The sequence below is a fragment of the Bubalus bubalis genome, chromosome 7 (genome assembly GCF_019923935.1).
Source record: "Bubalus bubalis isolate 160015118507 breed Murrah chromosome 7, NDDB_SH_1, whole genome shotgun sequence".
NCBI lineage: Eukaryota > Metazoa > Chordata > Mammalia > Artiodactyla > Bovidae > Bubalus > Bubalus bubalis.
The window spans coordinates 30,858,755-30,882,144 of NC_059163.1; the positions used below are offsets into that span (position 1 = coordinate 30,858,755).

Here is a 23,390-nt window from a genome sequence, read left to right on the forward strand (position 1 = left end):
CAATTTAATGTGGTAGATATAACTAAATCTACATGTAGAAAGAAAGAAAGAAAAGCTCTGTTGTGAGATTAATGAAACTTTAGATATATGTGCAGTGCTTAACAATTTATATAACATTTCCACATATATACATGTATGTATGTAAATGTCCATAATACAATGATATATCTAATATAACATGATATATATTTATAAATAAACTATATAATATAGATACAACATATTTTAACATATATATTATATTTATATATTGTGTATCTTAATTTGCATATATATAGTATGTATATTTATATATGATGATGAATGTTATGGGCTGGCAGGTGACAAGGGTCTGAAATTAAACTTGGGTCCCTACTACTCCCAATTCAAGTGAACCTTCTACTTGTTTTCACTCTATCTATAAAAGACGACAAGTTTTCACTTGGAATAATGGCAAGTTTGTGGGTAACGGTCATTGTCTTTGCCACCCCTCCCTAACAGGGAATGGGTAACAAGTAAGACATGGTACCACAAGATACCTTGGCATGTGGAGACCATGGGTATATATCTCCAGGCCATCATTTTAGGTGCCTGACTTTCTCTCTTTAAAATATTTTATTGTTAAATACCTATAAATGGCGATTTACTTCTAATATCTTATAAAGGTTAAAATGCAGACCAATGACCCCAGAAGTGAAACAAAGGGTGTCCCACATCCATATCAATGTCAAAGAGAAGGAATACTTTTAATCTTTAACCAGCCAACCTGAGGCTCATCGGTCATTCAAAGTGCTCAGGTTAGAGAAAGGGGCTCCCAGACAAGGATCTTGCCCCGTCCTTGTTCCCCTGGCTCAGTCCTGCACACTCAGCCATGCCTCACCTCGCCGTCTCCTTCCACTCCATCTCTTGCCCATCCACGGCCAGCAGCTCATCCAGTTCCGTGAAGAGCTGAGGGGGTGCTGGGCTGTCATCCTCCTCGCCCAAGATGAATCGGATGCGTTCTGCTGCAGGAGAGACTGCAGAAGTGAAAATACTGCGGTTAAACATCGGCTGGACAACCCTGAGCAAAGTGTGGCTCCGAGGTCTTCCTCTGTCCCCAGAGCTGGTGGGCTTCCCTTCCACATTTTCAGTGGACATCTTCCTCGCCGAGCCTCCCTCGTCCCCAACCTAAAGACAAAAGGAATCCAAGGCCTTCTCTACTCCTTTGGTTCTGAACCGTGTCTCAGCTCTCCACCACGCTCCAGAAGGACAGAGCTCCAATTCCACGTCCCGACTGACGGAGAACCTTTAGCCCTCAGATGAGCTGAGGTCCGACCACGTGAGCTTCTCTCTTTCTCCACTGATGACCCATCCAAAAGTCTGAGACAGAAACCAGCTGGAGCCAATCATTTTCTCTACAGCAGTGGGAGGGGGCAAGAGAGCACCCCAATCCTAAGTTTCCCCCAGGCCCCCGCCTCCCAGCCACCTTCCCTGTGCCCAATGCCCAAAGCCCATGCCCTTGCAGGCTCCTTACTGCCCGTAACTGCCTAACTGCAAAGTTGATGAAGGAATATTTAACAAGACGGAGCCTCTTCTTTACATAATGGCAGTACCCAAAAATGTTTAGTCACACTTCAGTGCACTTGAAAAACAAGCCCAAGTAAAATATTGTACACCAGAAGGGGAAAAAACCTTCCAACTTGCTTGAGCACATAATTGAATGCCCTACTAGCTCCTTCTGACCCCATCTCCTAAAAGTCATGTAATGAAAAATTAACTAGAATCTCCTCCTAGATGTGGGCTGTTTTCTCTTTCTTTAAAATAAAAGGAAAAAAAAAAAAAAAAGGAAAGCTTTTGGAAACTGACGGTTATAAGATAAAGCCCATGGATACTCCTTATAATCCCCAAAGAATGGTATATACATGTGACTGTGGTCCAAGTACACAGATTTTTCATCTGTAGAGCTTTGTAGTAATATATGCTCTCAACCTAATAAAACAAAAAAAAATTCCTACCATCTGAAAACTGCTATAATACTAGGCAGAATAAAATTCCATAGGTCAAAATACATTTACTACAAACTCATGAAAATACTCAACCTGCCTAGTAGTCAAAACTAATTATTAAAACAAAATATATGTTTCGCATATAAAAATGGCAAAAACTTCAAAGAATGACACTCTCAATGTGGGCAAGGGTTTAGGACATATGCACCAGCATCTTTTAATTTACATCACTGGTAGGAGTCCAAACAGAAACATCTTTCTGAAGGGAAATTTGAAAAAAATATGGAAATGTTTTCAAAGTATATCTATCCTGTGAGCCAGGAATTCCACCCCTAGAAAGATGTTCATTTCAAATAAATAACAGTTGCTATCGCAGCATCTTATCTACAGAGGTGACCAGTGTAGCATATTTTATAATTGAGAAAAATAGAAAAAGCCTAAACATCCAAAAAGGAGGATTGGTTAAACAAACCATTGGTTAAGCCCATTCAATCAAATACTATGTCATCATAAAACATAAAGATGAGATTATTGTTTTTTGACATGCATATCATATAATATTAATTGAAAAAATAAAACTACAAAATCACATGTATAAAGCAACCCACTTTGCTAAAGAAAAAATACACATGTATCCATAAGATAGTGTGGAAATGAGGCAGCCCTCATTTTGCATGGTTCTAATGAGTGTGAATTTCAGCTGCTACAGTTGAGTTAAATAACACCAGTAGCCCAGCACCACAGCTTAAGTTTCAGTTGTGTGGTATATTAACTATGAGTAATCGCATAAAATACAAAGTTCACTGTCAGCTCTTCAGTCCATCAGCTACCATGTAAATAACATACGTGCATCATGATCATGACCAATCATAGCGCCCCTTTCAAAGTCTGCCGGTGACGGGTCACTACACATTTGTTATGCACAGACAGCAAAGTGCATAGTGGTGCGGCCTCCTTTTCTTGCAATGATAAATGCATATGACATGAATAATCAAAAGAGGGAGTTGGCCAACAAAGATGGAAGTACAGCCCAGAAACAAAAAGTACTAATGCTGGAAGTGCAACCTACGTCAAATACAAATGGAGTTAAGACCTAACTGATTATGGGAATGTAGATAATGCTGCCGTTCCCCATTTGAGCGACTCCAGATGTACAGTCAGCGGAACTTAGTGAAAGCAAACTCATTAACATAAACAGTAAGGCAAGTGGTTGTAACAAAATGATAATAATGTCCCAGAGGAAGTGATACAGGCCAAAAAAAAAACCTTCACGTTTAAGGAACTCTCATACACATTTCCTGACATGGAAAGCACAAAGGATAAAATGTTGGAAGCTGATCCAGACTTAGGAATATGACAACTCCTCTGGGCACAGAAAAGATGTTCACTCCATTTCATAAACTGTACTACAGCAAACAAGCAAACTACTTCTGACCAGATTTTACAAAGAAATCAACCAATTTAATCTCAATGCTTCTAATGTTTTAAATTAGCTTGTACTAAATAAATACTGGTTTTATTATTTCTTTCATTTCCCTCTACCTTTACAGTCAACACTAAGAGAAATTTTAATGATTTGGAAAATTTTTTAAATGTCAAAGAACAATAAATAACTTTTCTCATTGATCATTAGGATTGTTTTATATAATCTCAGCTTGCATAGTCATTTTTATGGTCCTGCAATAAAATGCAAAGCAAGGACTGCCTGTATATGTATCTTTTAAATGTTATTCAGTTTATTTCTAGGGCTTCTATTTTCTTCTTTTCACTTTCATATCAATTCTAATACATGCATAATTCATTCATGTATTCATTCAGCAATATTTATTGAGTAATGTCTATGCTGTAAATAGGTTTTGCTTCAGGCTTTGAAGATAAAGCAAAGAACCTAACAAAAAGATTCTAAATTATATGCTGGAGGGAAAACAAACATTAACTAATTAATTAATTAGTTAAGTGAATAAGAAAGTTGGTATATAAACCAGCAAACAAGAAAAACATCTGCAAATTGTTCTGTGCTTGCAGAACATTAAAACAAGGTAACTGAATACATATTAATATAAGATACAATATGTTTTACTTTTGTAATTAGAACAAAAGTGTCTTTGAAATTTCCTAAATCTCTGGGAGAAAAAAAAAACCTAAAGTTCCAGGATTTTTGTGTAAAAACACTTGCAATGTCTTTCCAATCAAGAAATGGGATGTGTGACTATTTTAGAGGATCAGAGAACACATAGAGGGAATAAGAGAATGGTAAGAAACCGCTGGCAGAATTTGGAATCTAGATATAGTTATTCAGCACAGTGGTTCTGAAACTGACAGTCACAAATTTGACTGATTTTTCATCAACATTCAACATCAAAGATCCCTGAGACAGAATTAGCTTTCAGAAAAGTCTATGTTTAGAGAATCAACTTTTTGTTCATTTCTAAAAGATGCCATGTGGCTAACAGAGCAGAATGAACATCTCTCCTGCTTAAAGAACAGACTCTCCTGCATAGACACTGCACAGTTCATCTGTGCTGAACTGGAATCCACAGAGCACTACTCTGCAGTCTGATGTTCTCAAGTTAGAAAAGAACAGCTCACTGCTTATCAGACAGCAACTCGCTGCACCTCTGCAAAGCAGAAAGAAAGAAAGACATCATGTTACGTCCAGGTCTTCCTCTCTGGGCACCGCGACTGAGCACCTTTCATAAGTTGTCTTATTTATTAAATATAGCCTCTGAGCAACCAGTATAACAATCTCCAGGATAAAATTCCAAAATCACATGTCATAAACTGTCTTGCCAACTCTAGTTTCTTTCCTCAGTTGCTCCCCTCATCAAAAGAAAGCTTCTCCAAGAATCAGAAATAAGAGGTATTATATTGTCAATATCAACATGTGGGAGAGGCATCCTCTATGGCCAACAAACACCCTCCCCAATTTTTAACATCATTATTAACACAAAGATATGCAGGGTGCAATGAAGTATGTCAGGAATTCATTTTTCCCCTATAACTTTTGATCAGATAAAAGTGAAGTGAGTGAAGTCGCTCAGTCATGTCTGACTCTTTGTGACCCCATGGACTGTAGCCTACCAAGCTCCTCTGTCCATAGGATTTTCCAGGCAAGAATACTGGAGAGGGTTGCCATTTCCTTCTCCAGGAGTTCTTCCCAACCCAGGGACTGAACCCAGGTCTCCCGCATTGTAGGCAGATGCTTTACTGTCTGACCACCAAGGAAGTCCTGGTCAAATAAAGAAATGAGCTAAATACGAGCCATACCGCTACTTTCAGACTCCTTAGCCAAACTGGGTTTGAATCCCAACTCCATTACTTATTTGTTGTGTGATCTGAGACAAGTTAGTTACCCTCTCTGTGCCTCAAGTTCCCCCACCTAAAAACTGGGATGATGATGATCACCAGGATAGCTAAAATACAAGGTAAAGATTCATTTAAAAATTGCCAGCCCTTACCATCAACACCTGCCTGGCTTCTAAGAAAGCAAGCTCTCACAGCTATCAGCCTTGACAATTCCTCTATGTTGAAAAGATATCAGATAAGAAAGAAAATAGCCAAAAGTTCTGCACGTTTTACTTTAGTAAATTAAGTGGCTTCAGTAATGAGAATGCAAAGGTGTCCACACATTCCAGGAAAATAGCCAATAAAACAATAAGGGGAAAATAAATAAGCCCTTTCAGTCTTAATTTAATACCAGAGGAGTAGGGGGTTTGAGAACATCAGAAAATCAACTTGCTTTACACTTGACTAGATTACAATTCTAAGTAATAACTAATCTAGTTTCATCATAAAAGAAAACCTAGAGAAAAAAATGAGAGAGGGTAACAGAATAAGAAAGGAACGAGAAAGAGAAGCTGTCAAATTCATCCAATCACTTTTGTCAGAACAGAAGGTCTGCAGATCAAAATGAAGTTAATGCCTTTAATCTGCTTTGATTTTTTTCCTTTTTTCATTCATCCTCTGGGTTAAAATGTATTTTGGATTTTTGAGAGGTTCAAGAATTCCCTGGAGGGTCCTACATGAATGTGGTTACCTCTGACCCAGGTCCACCTGTCAGAGGACAACGTGATGGTCTGCAGGGGCTGGAGACATGTGGTGCCATCAAAGCCCTGCTACCAACAGGAAGAAGGCAAATGCATGGCAGGAATGCTGTCCACCCACTGCCACCACCAGCCACCACAGCAGACGTCATCCTCACACTCTCTCCTGCGGAGCTTGAACTTGGCCTCCGCACTCATCTGCACAGCCACCTTCCACTCATCAGCAATCGCAGATGCAATGAAACCTCTCCAGCATGCTTTGGCTACACAACAGTCTACTCCCCATTTGCTTTTCTCGTCACTCTGGCCTCAATCTGTGTGTCCATCCTTGTCTCCCACAGCAACCCAGAAGTGTCCCATGACAGAATACAACTACACTATTCTTTTTCTTTCTTCTCTGATTCCATTTCTAAGGCCCAGTTGAAAATGCTATCTTTTCCAATAACCTATAGTAACCATTCCCCAGAAATGTGAATCTCTCCTTTACTGAAATCATAACTACACTTTGAATTATTCACTGAGGCACCAACCAATACATGGCTTGCTTGTTATTACCTAACTTTTCTAGATGTGCCTTGTCTCTCTAACTAGGTCACTGAGGTCCTAGAACACAAGGACTCTGTTTTATGCACCTTCCTTAAAGACCAATGCAATACTGTGCATGTAAGAGTCACTCTGAGTATTAATGAATTAAGTTAAGTCACTCGCTCAGTCGTGTCCGACTCTTTGCAACCCCATGGACTGTAGCCCACCAGGCTCCTCTGTCCATGGGATTCTCCAGGCAAGAATACTGGAATGGGTTGCCATTTCCTCCTCCAGGAGATCTTCCCAACCCAGGGGTCAAACCCAGGTCTCCCTCATTGCAGGCAGACACTTTAACCTCTGAGCCAGCATGGAATTAGATATGGCTAAACAAAACCTTGTCAGAGAAGGCAATGGCACCCTACTCTAGTACTCTTGCCTGGAAAATCCCATGGACGGAGGAGCCTGGTGGGCTGCAGTCCATGGGGTTGCTAAGAGTCAGACACAACTGAGCGATTTCACTTTCACTTTTCACTTTCATGCATTGGAGAAGGAAACGGCAACCCACTCCAGTGTTCTTGCCTGGAGAATCCCAGGGATGGCGGAGCCTGGTGGGCTGCCGTCTATGGGGTCGCACAGAGTCAGATACAACTGAAGCGACTTAGCAGCAGCAGCAGCAGCAGCAAACAAACCTTGTACATTTTCCAGCACACAAATATGTACTTGCAAAAAGCAGCTGACATTAAGGACTCTGAAATGGAAAATATCTAAGTTTTGAAAACTGCCCTTATTCTACCCTTCCCCTTAATCCATCTTTGCATGAACTGTACCAAAATACAATCGCCATTTCCTGTCATGTCACATATAAAAGAATGAATACTTCAGGTCAACTATTTTCCTCTGCTAGATGCAATCCCTTTCTACCCTGAGGGACCACAACATTTAATGTGCACATCTATTAAGACATTTAATATCCATGGCTCGGTGTGTTATTCATTGCTGTATTTTGTCTTCACAGGTTTTCATGCCTTTGCTAAACTGTTCTTGGCACCTATCACATACACAGTGAAGTTATACAAAAGAGACTGGATGGAAAATTGAGTAAAAGAATGAATGAAAAAAAAATGAATAACATCTATTCTGCCCCAGTTCCTCACAGGATATCGTTCTACGCTTCTGTCCTCTGCCTCTTGTTAATAAGCTCAACTAGGAAAATGACATCATGGAAAAATGCAAAAAATGGAAAACGAGGAGCGGTGGGGTTAGCAAGATTTGAAGTAGAGTTCCTACACTTTCATTTGGTAATGTAATTGATTAGTTTTCAGTGTCTTCAACATGCCATGGTATTTGTTGAGATAATATGAATATTTTTAAGATAATATCTCTATCTTCAAGGAAATTAATGCTGGAAGATAACATACAATAATGGAAAACATGCTATCAATAAAAATGTAATACTCAATATGTAAGACTTTTGAATGGTTACACGGGACTAGGCATTGTGTGAAGCAATTTACATAGCTTATTTTATACCAGCCTATGAAGTATCCACTACTATTATTCTCTTGTATTTCTTTTGCACTACAGCTAGGGAAACTGAGTATTAAGAAGCTAAGAGACTTCTCCAAGTTGACACAGCAATAAGTGATATGACCTCAAATCCACTTGTGTTATTTCTAAGCCCACTTCTTAGCCACCACAGTCTAATGGATGATCTCATCTTTAAAAATGCTCAGATTTCCATATGAACAGGACAGACAGTAAATGTACTGGATTTCAGAGGAGGCAGAAATCATAATGGCATATGAAATAGTCCTAAAGTAAATTAATTGAACATTTGGTTCATTATCTGCTGAAAGGCAATTTGTGAACGTGCTCTTTTATTTTTGGTCTGTAAAACCTCCCACTGAGGTCACCCTGCAGGCTACCCCAAAAAAACTTTTTTTAATAGAAATAATGATCATAATGAACATTCATACTGAGCATGACAAGTTTACATGCAAATTCCCTTCTGTGGGTTAAATGAGGACTTCTGGATTTTGTATTTTCTCTTTGTCAAAGTCCACCATCTGGTAAAGTCTTAGCTCTCAAACCAAAGTATAAAAAGAAATAACTATTTGCTTCTCCAACTTATTAATGTGCTATCACCAACTGGTTTATATAGTTATCATTTTAAGTACTCATTTCTCTTCTTCATGCTGAGATAAAAGTTTGTAGGTCAGTATCATGGTTGTTAAAACTTTCACAATTACCTATTAGGCCACTGTAGTACTCAAATACACTTAAATGTATATATAAAATCCTCAAACTTCTTTTAACATTCATAACTACAAGAAATGATTAAATAGCTAAACATATAAATCTTCATATTTATATAAATCTTTAACATACACACATACACTGCAATGGCATTTGTTACTCCTGCCCACCTAGCAACCCTGACCTTTTTTTTTTTTCGATAACAGCACCCCATTTTCCTTGGAGAAACATCTTTATACTTAGAAGTCCACTGAGATTGAATTACCCGCTTGTGCCCCAGGCCTGGACAATAAGAACATCACGATTCTTGGCCACAACAATTAATTTTTGACTGGATATTTTATCTAATCCAGGACAAACAGAATAAATAAGCATTAGCTTTTTTTTTCTTTTTTGAACTTCCAGGAAATAAATCTTCACTTTATGCTTAAGGTGCTAAGATGGTAATAAAAGCTTTCAGTGTACATGGCCACCTTGCAACCCTAAGGGAAAAGCCTGCCTGGGAATGAGGAACTCAGAACCAAGACAGAAACAGGTTCCTGATACCATCATTTAAGCACCTAGATCTGACCATGCCTGAAGTCAGTAACTTTTCAATCATATGTAAGGATTCCTTTTAAGCTAAAAGTAATCAGAGGCAATTTTTTTTGTCACTTGCAACCAAAGACTTATGATATAGATGTCTATACTTCCATTTGAATGAGTTAGGGTAGGGCAAACCTATATTAGCCATCCATGTATCAGCTCCTTCAAATTAACTGAAGAATCTGTTTTCATAAATAAAACTTTTATTGGAGTGATCTGTTCAAGTCATTAGACTTTCTCCATGCTTGAACTCACCTCTCCTTGAACATATCCAGAAAATGACTATTGATTTACATGCTGGCAGGCTCTAGACAGGTAAATTAGACGGTTACTTTTTCTGTTTCAAATTAGCTAAGAAATTGAAACAGGCAAATAGCATTCATTAAGGTGGATAATTTTTTAAAATACTTAGGTATCCATGTATTTTAAGCTCCCACACATGAAAAGCTGCCAATTATCACAATTATCCGTAACATGCCATGACATTATTACTCAGCTATAAAGAGTCAACAGCAGTAAAAGCCTGGATTTCAGAATGCTACCAACTTCAGCCAGCAAGAGGTGATAAAAACTGGAGTTTGCTGAGACATTTTTGGAAAATACCTGTGTCTTAGCCTTTCATCTTCAAAATATTGGAAAAAAAATAATTTACCTACAGGTAGCATTGAAAGAGATGGGAATACCAGACCACCTGACCTGCCTCTTGAGAAACCTATATGCAGGTCAGGAAGCAACAGTGAGAACTGGACATGGAACAACAGACTGTTCCAAATAGGAAAAGGAGTACGTCAAGGCTGTATATTGTCACCCTGCTTATTTAACTTATATGCAGAGTACATCATGAGAAACACTAGGCTGGAAGAGGCACAAGCTGGAATCAAGATTGCCGGGAGAAATATCAATAACCTCAGATAGGCAGATGACACCACCTTTATGGCAGAAAGTGAAGAGGAACTCAAAAGCCTCTTGATGAAAGTGAAAATGGAGAGTGAAAAAGTTGGCTTAAAGCTCAACATTCAGAAAATGAAGATCATGGCATCTGGTCCCATCACTTCATGGCAAATAGATGGGGAAATAGTGGAAACACTGTCAGACTTTATTTTTGGGGGCTCCAAAATCACTGCAGATGGTGACTGCAGCCATGAAATTAAAAGACACTTATCCTTGGAAGGAAAGTTATGACCAATCTAGATAGCATATTGAAAAGCAGAGACATTAGTTTGCCAACAAAGGTCCGTCTAGTCAAGGCTATGGTTTTTCCTGTGGTCATGTATGGATGTGAGAGTTGGACTGTGAAGAAAGCTGAGCGCCGAAGAATTGATGCTTTTGAACTGTGGTGTTGGAAAAGACTCTTGAGAGTCCCTTGGACTGCAAGGAGATCCAACCAGTCCATTCTGAAGGAGATCAGCCCTGGATGCTCTTTGGAAGGAATGATGCTAAAACTGAAACTCCAGTACTTTGGCCACCTCATGCAAAGAGTTGACTCATTGGAAAAGACTCTGATGCTGGGAGGGATTGGGGGCAGGAGGAAAAGGGGATGACAGAGGATGAGATGGCTGGATGGCATCACCAACTTGATGGATGTGAGTCTGAGTGAACTCCGGGAGTTGGTGATGGACAGGGAGGCCTGGCGTGCTGCAATTCATGGAGTTGCAAAGAGTCGGACATGAACTGAGTGACTGAACTGAACTGAATTGAGCATTACAAAATGTTATCAGGATGCCAGTCATGTCTATAAGCTATTCAGAATTCTTTAGAACAAAAAGGTAGTAGCCCTTACATTCTCTGATTTATTCTGTATTTCTCCTTCATAATTTCTGCTAACATGGTGTATTGGAAAATTAAAACTTGGCTTTTCAGTGGGGTTACTATGTGTATTTACAATGCTGCTGGGAGTTCCCTGGTAGTCTAATGTTTAGAATTCATTGCTTTTACTGCCATGGTCTAGGTTCAGTCCCTGATCAGGGAACTGAGATCTCACAAAACCACAGCACAGTCAATAAAAATAATAAATGCTGCTAAGATGTTCACAGAGAAGTAGTCCCAGTGATGGCCTAGCAGTCAAACAAATTTTATCTATGAAACTTCAGGGCACATCATATTGAAAAAAACATTGGCTCAAAGTCTTTGGGGTCTGCTGATGCTTTTAATTAGTCATTCCAATTATATTAATTATATTAGTAACATTATTCCAATATTTCAATAATCTCCATCAGAAAGACATAAAATTTTAATCAGTCATTTTGGGTTTTAGCAAGCTCAGTAGTGATCCAAATTAGGTAACTGTTACAGACTGGACTGTGTCCCTGACAAAATTCATATGTTGGAAACTCTAGTCCATAATGTGATAATATCTGGAGATTATTAGGGAGACAGTTGAGTTTAGATAAGGTTATGAGAGTGGATCCCTGATAATGGGCTTAATGCACTTATGAGAGGAGACACCAGCGAGTTTACTTCCTCTTTCTCTCCGCCATGTGAAGGAGATACAGGGAGAAAGCTGCCATGTGAAGCCTGAAACTGGGCCCTGACCAGGGAACAAAATCACCTGGTACCTTGACTTTGATTTCTCGGCCTCCATAACTGTGATGAATAAGCTCCTATTGTTCAAGCTACATAGCCTACTATGATTTGTTATGGAAGCCTGAACTAATACAGTAACTAAACTAATCAATGGTAAAACTGAACTTTTTGACTTTTCTTCTAGACTAGTCTTATCACCCTATCATTTTCCCTACTTCACTGAATCCAAGTTTGCATGGTATTCATGAGCCCTTGGGGAAGAAATGGGCTCACAGAAATAGTAATAACCCAATTTCATTGACACTGTCCCAGTTGCATATCGTGAAAAATCTGCAGTCTGTACCCCACTGACATATCTACCTCTCAAGTATTTTCTGGGTACCCAAGGGATGATTCACACTTATCCTTTTGGCTCCAGCCCCACTGTTGATGCCCTCTGTCTGCAAAATCATCTAGAGAGGGTACCACACTGTAGACATAGTCACTAGGGCCCAGCGTGGCAGTGTCAATACCCTGCTAAGGAAGCCAGCATCCAGAGTTTCCAAGGAGGCAATACCCAAGGTGCCAAAGCAACACAATAGTGAAAAAAACAGCAAGTGACCAAGAAGCTGGACGGAATGTCATGACCAATAATGTGGATCTGATGAGTCAGTACATTGTTCAGAGTGTTATTTGGCCCCTGCTAGAATCATAAGTTATGTCTTTTGACACCTATTACATGCCAGAGAATTTCCAGAAGAAAAACGACTCAAGCAAGGAAGAAGAATTCCTATAACCATGCCTATTCACTCAAATGTAACCAGGAGGGTGTATCTGCCTTGTTAAAGTTACAAGATACCTAATGCCGTGCACATTTGGATAAGCATTAACTTTGGTTCTTATTTTTAACTCCCTTCTAGTCTTTTGTTCAGATCAAATTCCTTTCCCCAAAGAGCCAACTTTATCCTGATCCTTCTGTGAATCAATACATTCTGTTTTGTTTATTCCAGTTATAACTGGGCTTCTTCAGGCTTACTGATTTATATAGTACGTATAGAAAAAAACACCAGAACCAAATGTTAGCAATTATTATAAATGATTCTATCTAAATGATAGAATTATTGGTGATTCTTATCTTCCTCATTTTGCGCATGTGTAATCTCCAAATTTTCTAAAATTAACATTAATGTCATTATTATAAGGAAAACAAACCTATTAAGGTATACTTAATTGCTAACTTGAGGACAGTCATGCCAAATTAGTGCCAGGCACTTCCCTACCTTACTTGAAATTGCAGAATCTCAATTATCTTTCTCAACAAAACAAGTATAACCCTCATGCATTTGCTTTTACTGCTGTCTAGGGATTCAAACAGCCACTTCTGAACCATGTTACAAGACTGGCCATGGTTCTGAAAGCAAGCAGATGGAGCAGCCACAAAGGTCTAAAAATAATTCCATGGGCACAGAAGAATGGGGACGGGGTGAGGGGCTTCATCCAATTGGCTTGGGAAAGCAAGATGCTTTCTGTAAAGAGGAACTTACCCTCTAATTAAGATGGGTAAGAAAATGGCCACCAGCAAGCTCTTCCTAAAAGACGGAAAAGTTCCCAATGCATGTCACAGTTTCCATTTCCATTTTCCTTTAATTTCTTACTCCCTACTTCACTTCTCTTTGCTCTGCCAGAGCTGTCCATGATAAGCTTTACATGATGAATCACTCTGCTTCAGAGTGAATACATCAGCATTTTCTCCAGGTTCAACTCAGAACAATTATCAGCACAATTTATACCCTGAGGTTCCTAAAGTCAGACTCAATTCTCATCAACATTAAGAAATCTACCCAATTCCCAAAATATCCTCTACAGACTTGCTCGAGTGCAACTCTTTTCTATACAAAGTAGCTAAATTTATTGCTCCAATATTAGCATCACAACCACCATGGCTAATGCTGCCATTAGATGCCTGCATATACAAAAGAAGGCATCCTCCTTCCTGTAGACTCTCTTTCAAAATGCCTAAAAATATAAAGGCACCAAGCCTAAAACAATCTTTAGGACTTCTGACCTCATCCCCACAAGGCCAAAATATTCCACCCATCTTTCCTGGATAGTGATATTGAGAAAGTGATTCAAAACATAATCCCGTTAAAAAGGAAACATTACATAGGTTCTAATTCTTTCTGAAGAAAAACAGTCACATTCTCCACAGATATATCATTGCTCTAAGAATTTTGATAGAACTCTGAAGGTAATACAGAAACATCAGCAAGATTCTATAGTAAGCTTTTCTTGTTTTCTGCCTTAAGTTTGCTTTGACTTGAAGATCTAAAATTGGTGGTAAGTGATCCCCTACTTCTCTAAAGCTGAGTTCCATTCTCGGCAAAGAAAAACACACAGCAGGTCCTCCAACCTGATAGACCTGACTTTAATAGTTTCACTGTTCTCACGCAACATGATGCTTCATTTGCCTTGTTTTAACCTTGGAAGAAAAGCTATGGCAAACCTAGACAGTGTATTAAAAAGCAGAGACATCACTTTGCTGACAAAGGTCCATACAGTCAAAGCTATGGTTTTTCCAGTAGTCACATATGGATATGAGAGTTGGACCATAAAGAAGGCTGAACGCTGAATGCTTTCGAATTGTGGTGTTGGAGAAGACTCTGGAGAGTCCCCTGGACTGCAAGGACATCAAACCAGTCAATCCTAAAGGAAATCAACCCTGATTATTTATTAGAAGGACTGATGCTAAAGCTCCAATACTTTAGCCAGCAAGATTGAGGGCAAGAGAAAGAGGGGTGACAGAGGATGAGATGGTTGGATGGCATCACTGACTCAATGGACATGGGTTTGAACAAATTCTGAGAGATGGTGAAGGACAGGGAAGCCTGGGGTGCTGCAGTCCATGGGGTCACAAAGAGTCAGACACAACTTAGCAACTCAACAACAACAAAATCTACCCAGAAGCCTCTGCATTATTGAAGCCAACCAGCAACATAAGTCCATTGGCCAGCAAAGACCTCAAAACCAGGCCAGAATTTTAAAGACTGCTGGTAAAGCCTGAATTCAACTACTTAAAAAATGGCACATGATTTTGCCATACATTAACACTGTAGAGTAATTAGCCTCCAATTAAAATAAATAAACTTATATTAAAAATAAACAGCAAAAAAAATAATAAAGGTATATATACACTTCAAAATCCCCCCCCCAAAAATGGCACACGAATAACAAGAGTCCAATTAATATAAACAAAAAGTTTTCATGCTGTTTCATTAAGTACCTTCCCAAATTATCAATAGAGATTTGCTAAATCCATTTTCAACAGCCAATAAAATGAGATCAGCTAAGTTTTGAGAACCATATTTTAGAAGAGAAGAGAATCATTTGTTATAGAAATAAACTTCCTTCTGAGTTATCCATACAGTTAAACCACACAAAGCTGATGGACAACACAGATCAGACTGTGCACGTGGGCTGGTTAGGGATTTTCATTACCCATTAAGGTCTGCTGTGAATCATCTATGTATTTCACAGAGTAATGTCAACAAACTAAGGAAGTCACCCTTTTCAACACAGTATGTTTTCACTATAATCCTTCTATCTGACATTTCTTTATCCCTTATATAAAAAGTCTATTTATGACTTCAAGTCATCTGGAGATAACCTCAGTTCATCAGAGGAGAAAGTAAATGAGCACCACTTCAAAAGTCATTCATTATAAACAGCCTGAGTCTGCAGAAAGAATAGGCATAGAGAGTATTTAGTCACTTGTAAGGCTTGTGGTGATATGTAAGGCTTGGCCATTCCTTAATGGGCGGCAGAATTTCCAATTAATTATCAGTCACAAAATTTAGAGTTCCTTTGCCTTCTCAGACACTTTCTTTAGATCCATCATGGATCTAAGCTGGTTTAGAAATACTTTTGTCAATTTATCACATTTTTGAAAACCTACATAAACTCAAATCTGTCTTTCCTAAAACTATGTTCAAAAAATGCTCCAGTAACCTTATAGAGATTATGCATTCACCCCAAAATTGTCCAACTTTCCTTATGTGGAGGGGCAGGCAGGAGCCATGAACTAAGGGGGGTATCTGGGATTCAGATATAAAGGGACACAAAGAATAAGACAGAAAACTCTTAATAAAGCAATAGAAGGTCTCTGGGTCTGAATAAATGAGACAAGTCAAAATCTCTGACAGGAAGCCAAGGCCAAATGCCAAAGTCAGCAACTCTAAACAGCAAACCTAAAGGAACCAGGAGAAAGAATTAAGATCAAGTAACCAAATTAAGAGTGAAAAGCTAGGATAAACTGAGATAAAAGCAACCATATGGATAGGTAGGTGAGTCAGTAGGTCAAGGCAAATATTACATATAAATACTCAAGTTGTCTAATAATGTGAAAATGACCTAAAGAACTACTGTCGTTTTAGGGGGTATGATGAGATGTGGTGACTGTTCTCAATGTATATTAAGGAGGACTTACATAAGATACTACGTGTGCTAAGTCACTTAGTCGTGTCCAATTCTTTCCAGCCTCATAGACTGTAGCCCATCAAGCTCATTTGTCCATGGGATTCTTCAGGAAGGAACACTGGAGTGAGTAGACATTTCCTTCTCCAGGGGATCTTCCTGATCCAGGGATCGAATCCATGTCTCCTGTGTCTCCTGCATTGGCAGGCAGATATTTTACCACTAGCGTCATCTGGGAAGTCATGCAAGATACTACAGACTCTCCAAATCCTGCTGATAGGTTGGCAAATCCCCACCATGTGATCAACAAAATGTTCACAGGAGCTTTTTCTCACAATCTCAGGGGAACTATATCTTTACAGCTTAGAAAGCATCATTGTTCAGATGGAGTTCTGCACATGCCCTCCTGTCTAATGACTGCCAGGCAACTTAGTTATTGAGACAACACAACCCTGAGTAAATAGTAATCATGGGTGGAGTGATGGAATCGGAATTATAAGTCCTAGATCCTGTGCTTGGCTCCAATTCCAAATGGTCAAATCTCCCTTAACCTCTGACTCAGCCTCCCCGTCTCTTTGACATATAATAACAACAGGAAAAGGAAAAAGAAAGAGCTTATTACAAGGTATATCCATGGATGCTGGAATTGAATTTTGTTCTTCTGCATTACAAAATCTATTCAGAAATACAAGACAGTGAGTCTACTAAAGTACTGTTCATGCTGTTATTTTTCATTTCACCTTTCCTTTGAGAAATAATACATATGAACAAATTTTCAAATGCAAAGACTAAAAAAAACTAAATTTGGCATTCCTGAAGGTAAAAACTAGTAAACCTTAGCAATGTTCTCACCCTTTATTTACCCCTCTTTTCAGTTAAAGACATGTGGTGAGCAGGAACTAGGAGCATTTAAACACCAGCTACATAAAGGAATTGTAAAATCAATGAAAATATTTACTCTTCCTTTTTCAATGAATTTATCATCAATAGTAGCAAGAAAAATGAACCTCAGTTAAAAAGATCTAAAGAGGTAAAGGCACATAACCCACTCCAGAGACCTAAGTGAGCATGAAATATCTAAGATGATTTTAAAAACCAAGACTTCACTGGAAGAATAACAAAGGCTGGAAGGATGAGGTATCCCAAACACAGAAAAGGAAAGGTATGTGTGATGGGTCACAGATTAATAAGAATACATGGTGAAAGGAACTAAACTATGCACAAGGGTGACTTCCTGAAATGGATGTGGAAATTCTGTGTAGCGCATACATTTTGATGCACAGATCCTACTGAAAACCATCTACTTTTTCTCTTCAAGTAGTGTCTGTTTTCAAAGTAAATATACATCAGCAACCCAAGAGGTATTCAACAAGTATTAAACAACACTGGTTATTTCTGAGCTGCACTAAAGCACGCACACATGAAGATTATTATACCATAAGGTATACTCAGTCTCTGCTCTTGCCTAACAGAGATTTAGGAAGTTTTGTTACCATGTTACTTTAAAAAGTCTAGTTTTTAAAACAAGGGCCTAAATATTTTTACATATTCCATTGCTGATTTACATAAAAATAAATTATAGTTATTAAAATACACTCTGAACTTCTGCCTTGTGTACTCAAAGAAAAACTGGCCAATGCCCAGTTCTTATAAAGTTATATTCATCTAATCTTACTTTAAACCACACCCCAAAATGCCATCTAATAGTTACTTGTGATCTCAGCTAAATAAATCCCCTAAACTGAATTCTGAAAGTCAGTTTATAATCATTTTTCCTGGCCACTATTATAAAATAGACCTAAATATTAATATTGTATTTTTGGACATTAAATCAGTGGCTACTAAATTTTCTCCTACAGAATAATTGATCTGAGTCATATGGATGCCTATGTCCAAGAATTCATTTCAGAAACATCAACTGCCATTAAAGTTTTTCTGCAATGTTTGTATGGTACATCCTGCCATGAATGACAATTGGTTAATTTGCCCATGAAATTAGTATGCTCTGAACTGAGTCAAAAAATATTTATTCTTTCACATGCTGAAATCACAAGATCACTTCAGAATTGAGAATCTCTTCTATCTTGAATCTATTACTATTTTAAATGATCCAAGACTTCAAACACAATAAAAACTTGGCTTACAGTCTCATTTGGGATATAATCGTTATGTAAGCAAACTGGGCTATACATCCAGTTCAGTCTCTTCTTCCAAAATTTATACTCCTAAATTTGTCCAGGATCACAAAATTTCCTTCTTCCTCTGTCAACTGAGCACCACAGGCAAGCTTCTTCAAAAGAAGTTGAACTTCAAAAAACTTACTAATATGGGGTTTACTGAATAGTCTTCAGCTTGCTTTCTATTTTTTCCAGCCAATCAGTTTAAACTGTAATATTTGCATTAGTTAGGGCACTTGATTGAAAATACTACTTAATAAGAACATCGATCAGTAAATAGCACAAACTAGGAACATATTATCTCTTGGAAGAACATTTTTATAACCTAGTATTGTTATCTCTATATTCATAAATGAAATATGTTCAAGGAGGTTACATACATTACTCAGATCACAAACCTAGCAATGGAGGAATCTAAGCCAGAATGCAGTTATGTAGATTTGACTGGCTACAAAGCCTGCACTATTTTATTATATACTATATATATTATATACTATTTTACAGAAATAAAGTCTGTACTATTTTATTATTATAGTAATTATATTTTATTATAGTACAGACTTCATTTCTGTTTATATTGTCTTTCTTTACACAGGGTACCCTTCAAGAGTCCATGAGCCATAACTCAAAAAGATATCTGGTCACTGACTTGAACTCTGTGAAAGTGAGTCACGTTAAAATCTTGATAATAACAACACATATTTTTTCTTTTTTTAAGTAACCAAGGACTATATATTACCAAGTACCTTCCAATGAGTCCTCAACTTTTGCTACACCAAGCTTGGGATTGAGCCATTATTCCTTTAATTTTCAACAAGCCATCCAATCTATTACTTTTATTTTCCTCTGATTGTAAGAGGCTTTAAGAGTCTAAATTCATTCCAGAGCTCAAACAACATAGCCTATAAACTTGTCAGTTTTAACTTTGAGGGTTACAGATCTGTTTGAGAGTCAGATGAAATGTGTACAAACCCATACAAGCAGAGTTTTGTGTAAAATGAATGCAATTGCTTTGGAAAATTATTTTCTTCAAACACATTAAACAACTTGCAAAAATCTTTTTTAAAAATGCTCATTCCAGGGAATAAACTAACCTCCTAGGGCTGTATGTGCCTAACTTCCAGTGATGAATGGATTCTGGAAAATAAGAATAAAATCAAATAACAGCACACACACACGTTCATAAAAATCTTAGAGGTTAAAAAAAACTAACAGTATACCATAAAAATTAGCCAAGGAGAATTACAATCTTTCAGTTCAGTTCAGTTGCTCAGTCATGTCTGACTCTTTGAGACCCCATGGACAGCAGCACACCAGGCTTCCTTGTCCATCACCAACTCCTGGAGATTGTTCAAACTCATGTCCATTGAATCAGTGATGCCATCCAACTGTCTCATCCTCTGTCATCCCCTTCTCCTCCTGCATTCAATCTTTCCCAGCAGCAGGGTCTTTTCCCAATGAGTCAGCTCTTCACATCAGATGGCCAAAGTATTGGAGCTTCAGTTTCAGCATCAGTCCTTCCAATGAATATTCAGGACTGATTTCCTTTATGATTGACTGGTTTGATCTCCTTGCAGTCCAAAGGACTCTCAAGAGTCTTCTCCAACACCACAGTTCAAAAGCATCAATTCTTTGGTGCTCAGCTTTCTTTAGGGTCCAACTCTCACATCCATACATGACTACTGGAAAAACTATAGCTTTGACTAGACAGACCTTTGTCAGCAAAGTAATGTCTCTGCTTTTTAATATGCTATCTAGGTTGGTCATAGTTTTCTTCCAAGGAGCAAGTGTCTTTTAATTTCATGGCTTCAGTCACCATCTGCAGTGATTTTGGAGCCCAAGAAAATAAAGTCTCACTGTTTCCACTGTTTCCCCATTTATTTGCCATGAAGTGATGGGACCGGATGCCATGATCTTTGTTTTTTGAATGTTGAGTTTTAAGCCAACTTTTTCACTCTCTTCTTTCACCTTCATCAAGAGGTTCTTCAATTCCGCTTCGCTTTCCACCATAAGGGTGGTGTCATCTGGATATCTAAGGTTATTGATATTTCTTCTGGCAACCCTGATTCCAGCTTGTGCTTCATCCAGCCCTAGTACATACATTTCACATGATGTACTCTGCATACAAGTTAAATAAGCAAGTTGACAATATACAGCCTTGACATACTCCTTTCCCAATTTGGAACTAGTCCATTGCCCATGTCCAGTTCTAACTGTTGCTTCTTGACCCGCATACAGATTTCTCAGAAGGCAGGTAAGGTGGTCTGGTATCCCCATCTCTTTAAGAATTTTCCACAGTTTGTTGTCATCCACACAGTCAAAGGCTTTAACATAGTCAATGAAGCAGAAGTAGATGTTCTTCTGGAATTCTCTTGCTTTTTCTATGAGCCAATGGATGTTCACAATTTGAGCTTGTTCCTCTACCTTGTCTAAATCCAGCTTGAATAACTGGAAGCTCTCGGTTCACGTACAATCTTTAAGCCTATCTAACTGTCAGGGTCAATTACGCTTACAACCATTCAGCACATTAGCTGAAAAAGTACCTTTCCATTTTATAGCCCTGTCTACAGAACTTTTAAAAACACATGTAATCTGTGTTTTAAAATGGCCTGTACCACCATGGTGACCAGCTGACCACTCTGCTTTATGGACTCATTTCCCTAATCTCCACCTCAGGGAAACATGTCAGACAGATGTTTCGAGGCACATCTCTTAGCAAAATATTCGATTCCAATTAAAAACATTTGCAGATCTACATTACAAATGCTTGCAAATAGAATTATTTGCTAAGTCCAGAAATGTCAGAAATGTTCAGAGGAAGGATTTTCTTCTCTACTTCAAGTGCAGCAACTCTGTTTCAAAAGTAAGGCTGCCGGGCGAATAAATTGAAGCCCGGTGGATGACGTTCTGTCAAAACAATCTGCTAACGTTTATTTTGCTGCCACATTCAGTAGAAACCAGTTCCTATGGCGATACTGACACTGCTATAATATTGATTCATGCTCTTGTGTCTTCAAAAATTAATAACCATAACTTTTGTTTTTTTAATGCTTCGGAATTGCCAGCAGTATGCTACCTCCAACTGGCTCAAAATAAAGCAGTTCGTGATTTAACTTGTTCTCAGAAAGGCATCTCTCTCTGAAGCTTTGGGTCCTAACTGGTTTTTTATGCAACAAAGGGAAGCTAAAGATCCTATCACTATCCTCTATGCTCAAGAAGTGGTGAGAGAAACTGCAGAGCCCTCGGTGAAGAAGTCAAAAACAAAGACTTTAAAATGTGGACTTTTAAGTTGAAAATGGCTATGCTATGGTTATTAAAGCATCCATGTTACCAACCAATACTTTAGTCTAATGTGCTAATGTGTTCTTAAAACTTTAATCAGAGCGGAAAACTGAGGCATCCACCCAGACTCAAAATATCTCTGTAAATCTCTATGCTTTGCCTTGAAACTTTAAAGACTCTCATGCATTTTACACTTAAAATTAATAAATTTATGTTTTATTTTATTACAAAATATTTCCTTCCAAATATATACGTAAAAGTGATGCTACAGGTAAATATTATATATTTATCCTGTGTTCCACACCACTCAACCTCAGAAGCATCTGGAGCCCAGTTTGAGAAGAAAGACTTTTCTGTATCCATTAGAAGAAGGGCCAAGTCAGTGCCAGCACACAGCTTGGCAATAGCTCAAAATGCATCCAAGTGACTCAGATAAACTCTCATCCATTCCTTTCAGCTTCTCATCATAACCAAACTGGCCATGATAAAGTAATACAATGACTATTCAAAATCTCTTGTCTATTTTTGTTTTCCCAGGAAAACCAACACAAGCCCACAAGCCCAATCCTTACTCAGCTCAACACACTTACTTGCCTTCTCAACCTTGATGGGATGTGATTCTGGACAGGTCAGCTCTGCCTAAATATATGATATTTGTATGAGTTTTATGTTTGATGCTGTTGGACACAGAACAGAGGGGAAAAAAAAACAAAGAATTCCACTGGAAAGGGAGGAACCTAGAAAGTCAGCCAAATTTCCAGTGTCTCAAGATTCAGTCAGTCATTGTTTGGCTTGATAATTTTATAAATTCCAAGAAAATCAAATATACTATTATTTAATATGTTTGGCTTATTCAATCTCCCTTCAATAGCATGGATAACGAAGGGCTGACCATGAATGTGCAAAGTAGATGTCATCTGTGATCCTTTTGGGTAGGCTATTGATTCATTCGCATTTGTAACAAGTTTCTACATATTTGTAATGAGTATACTATATACATGTAATGAGTAAACTATATGTCATAGTGCTCTGAGTGGGTTCACATCTCACAAGGGGAAAACCCACATGTAAACAGATAATTACAGCAATTGTGTTAAGAGCTTTTGATTTATTCATTCATCCAATTGATGCTTATTAAACACCTACTGTGTATTGAGCCCCTACCAGGCATTATGCTATGGGCCCTAACAGAATAATGCTGTTTTGGTTTTTTTTCCTTAAAGCATTTTAGAGGCCTACAGTTCTTCAGTGTGGTTGGAGCACAGAGCATTAAAATGTGGTAAGAGAAGAAAGAGATGAGTATAAAAAATAGATACAGGATAAATTGTGAATGGCTCTATATACTTTGATAAGGCACTTAGACTTTATCCTCTTATACCAATAGGGAAGTGCTGAGGGCCTCAAGCAGGGAGTGGCTAAACCAGGTGTGTGTTTTAGAAAGCTATTTAGGGCAGTGTCAACTGGTGGGGTGGAGAAGGAGGATATTCAGTAATTCTTATAAAGAACTATAAATACATCTACAAAGTTGTGATAAGGAGTTGTGGACACCTATCCAAGTTGACTGTTTTTGCATGTCAGTATCTTTG

At 38.2% G+C, this 23,390-nt stretch overlaps 1 protein-coding gene across 8 annotated transcripts in view; it reads right to left on the reverse strand.

Moving 5' to 3' along the window:
- Positions 1-23,390, reverse strand: part of SLC4A4 (solute carrier family 4 member 4) — a 363,718-nt gene that overhangs the window by 209,386 nt on the left and 130,942 nt on the right. For all 8 annotated transcript variants that reach the window (XM_044945800.2, XM_044945799.2, XM_044945801.2 and 5 more), the window contains one exon: positions 860-995. In XM_044945800.2, coding sequence (XP_044801735.2) covers positions 860-995 — 136 coding nt within the window. The remainder of the gene's footprint in view (positions 1-859; positions 996-23,390) is intronic.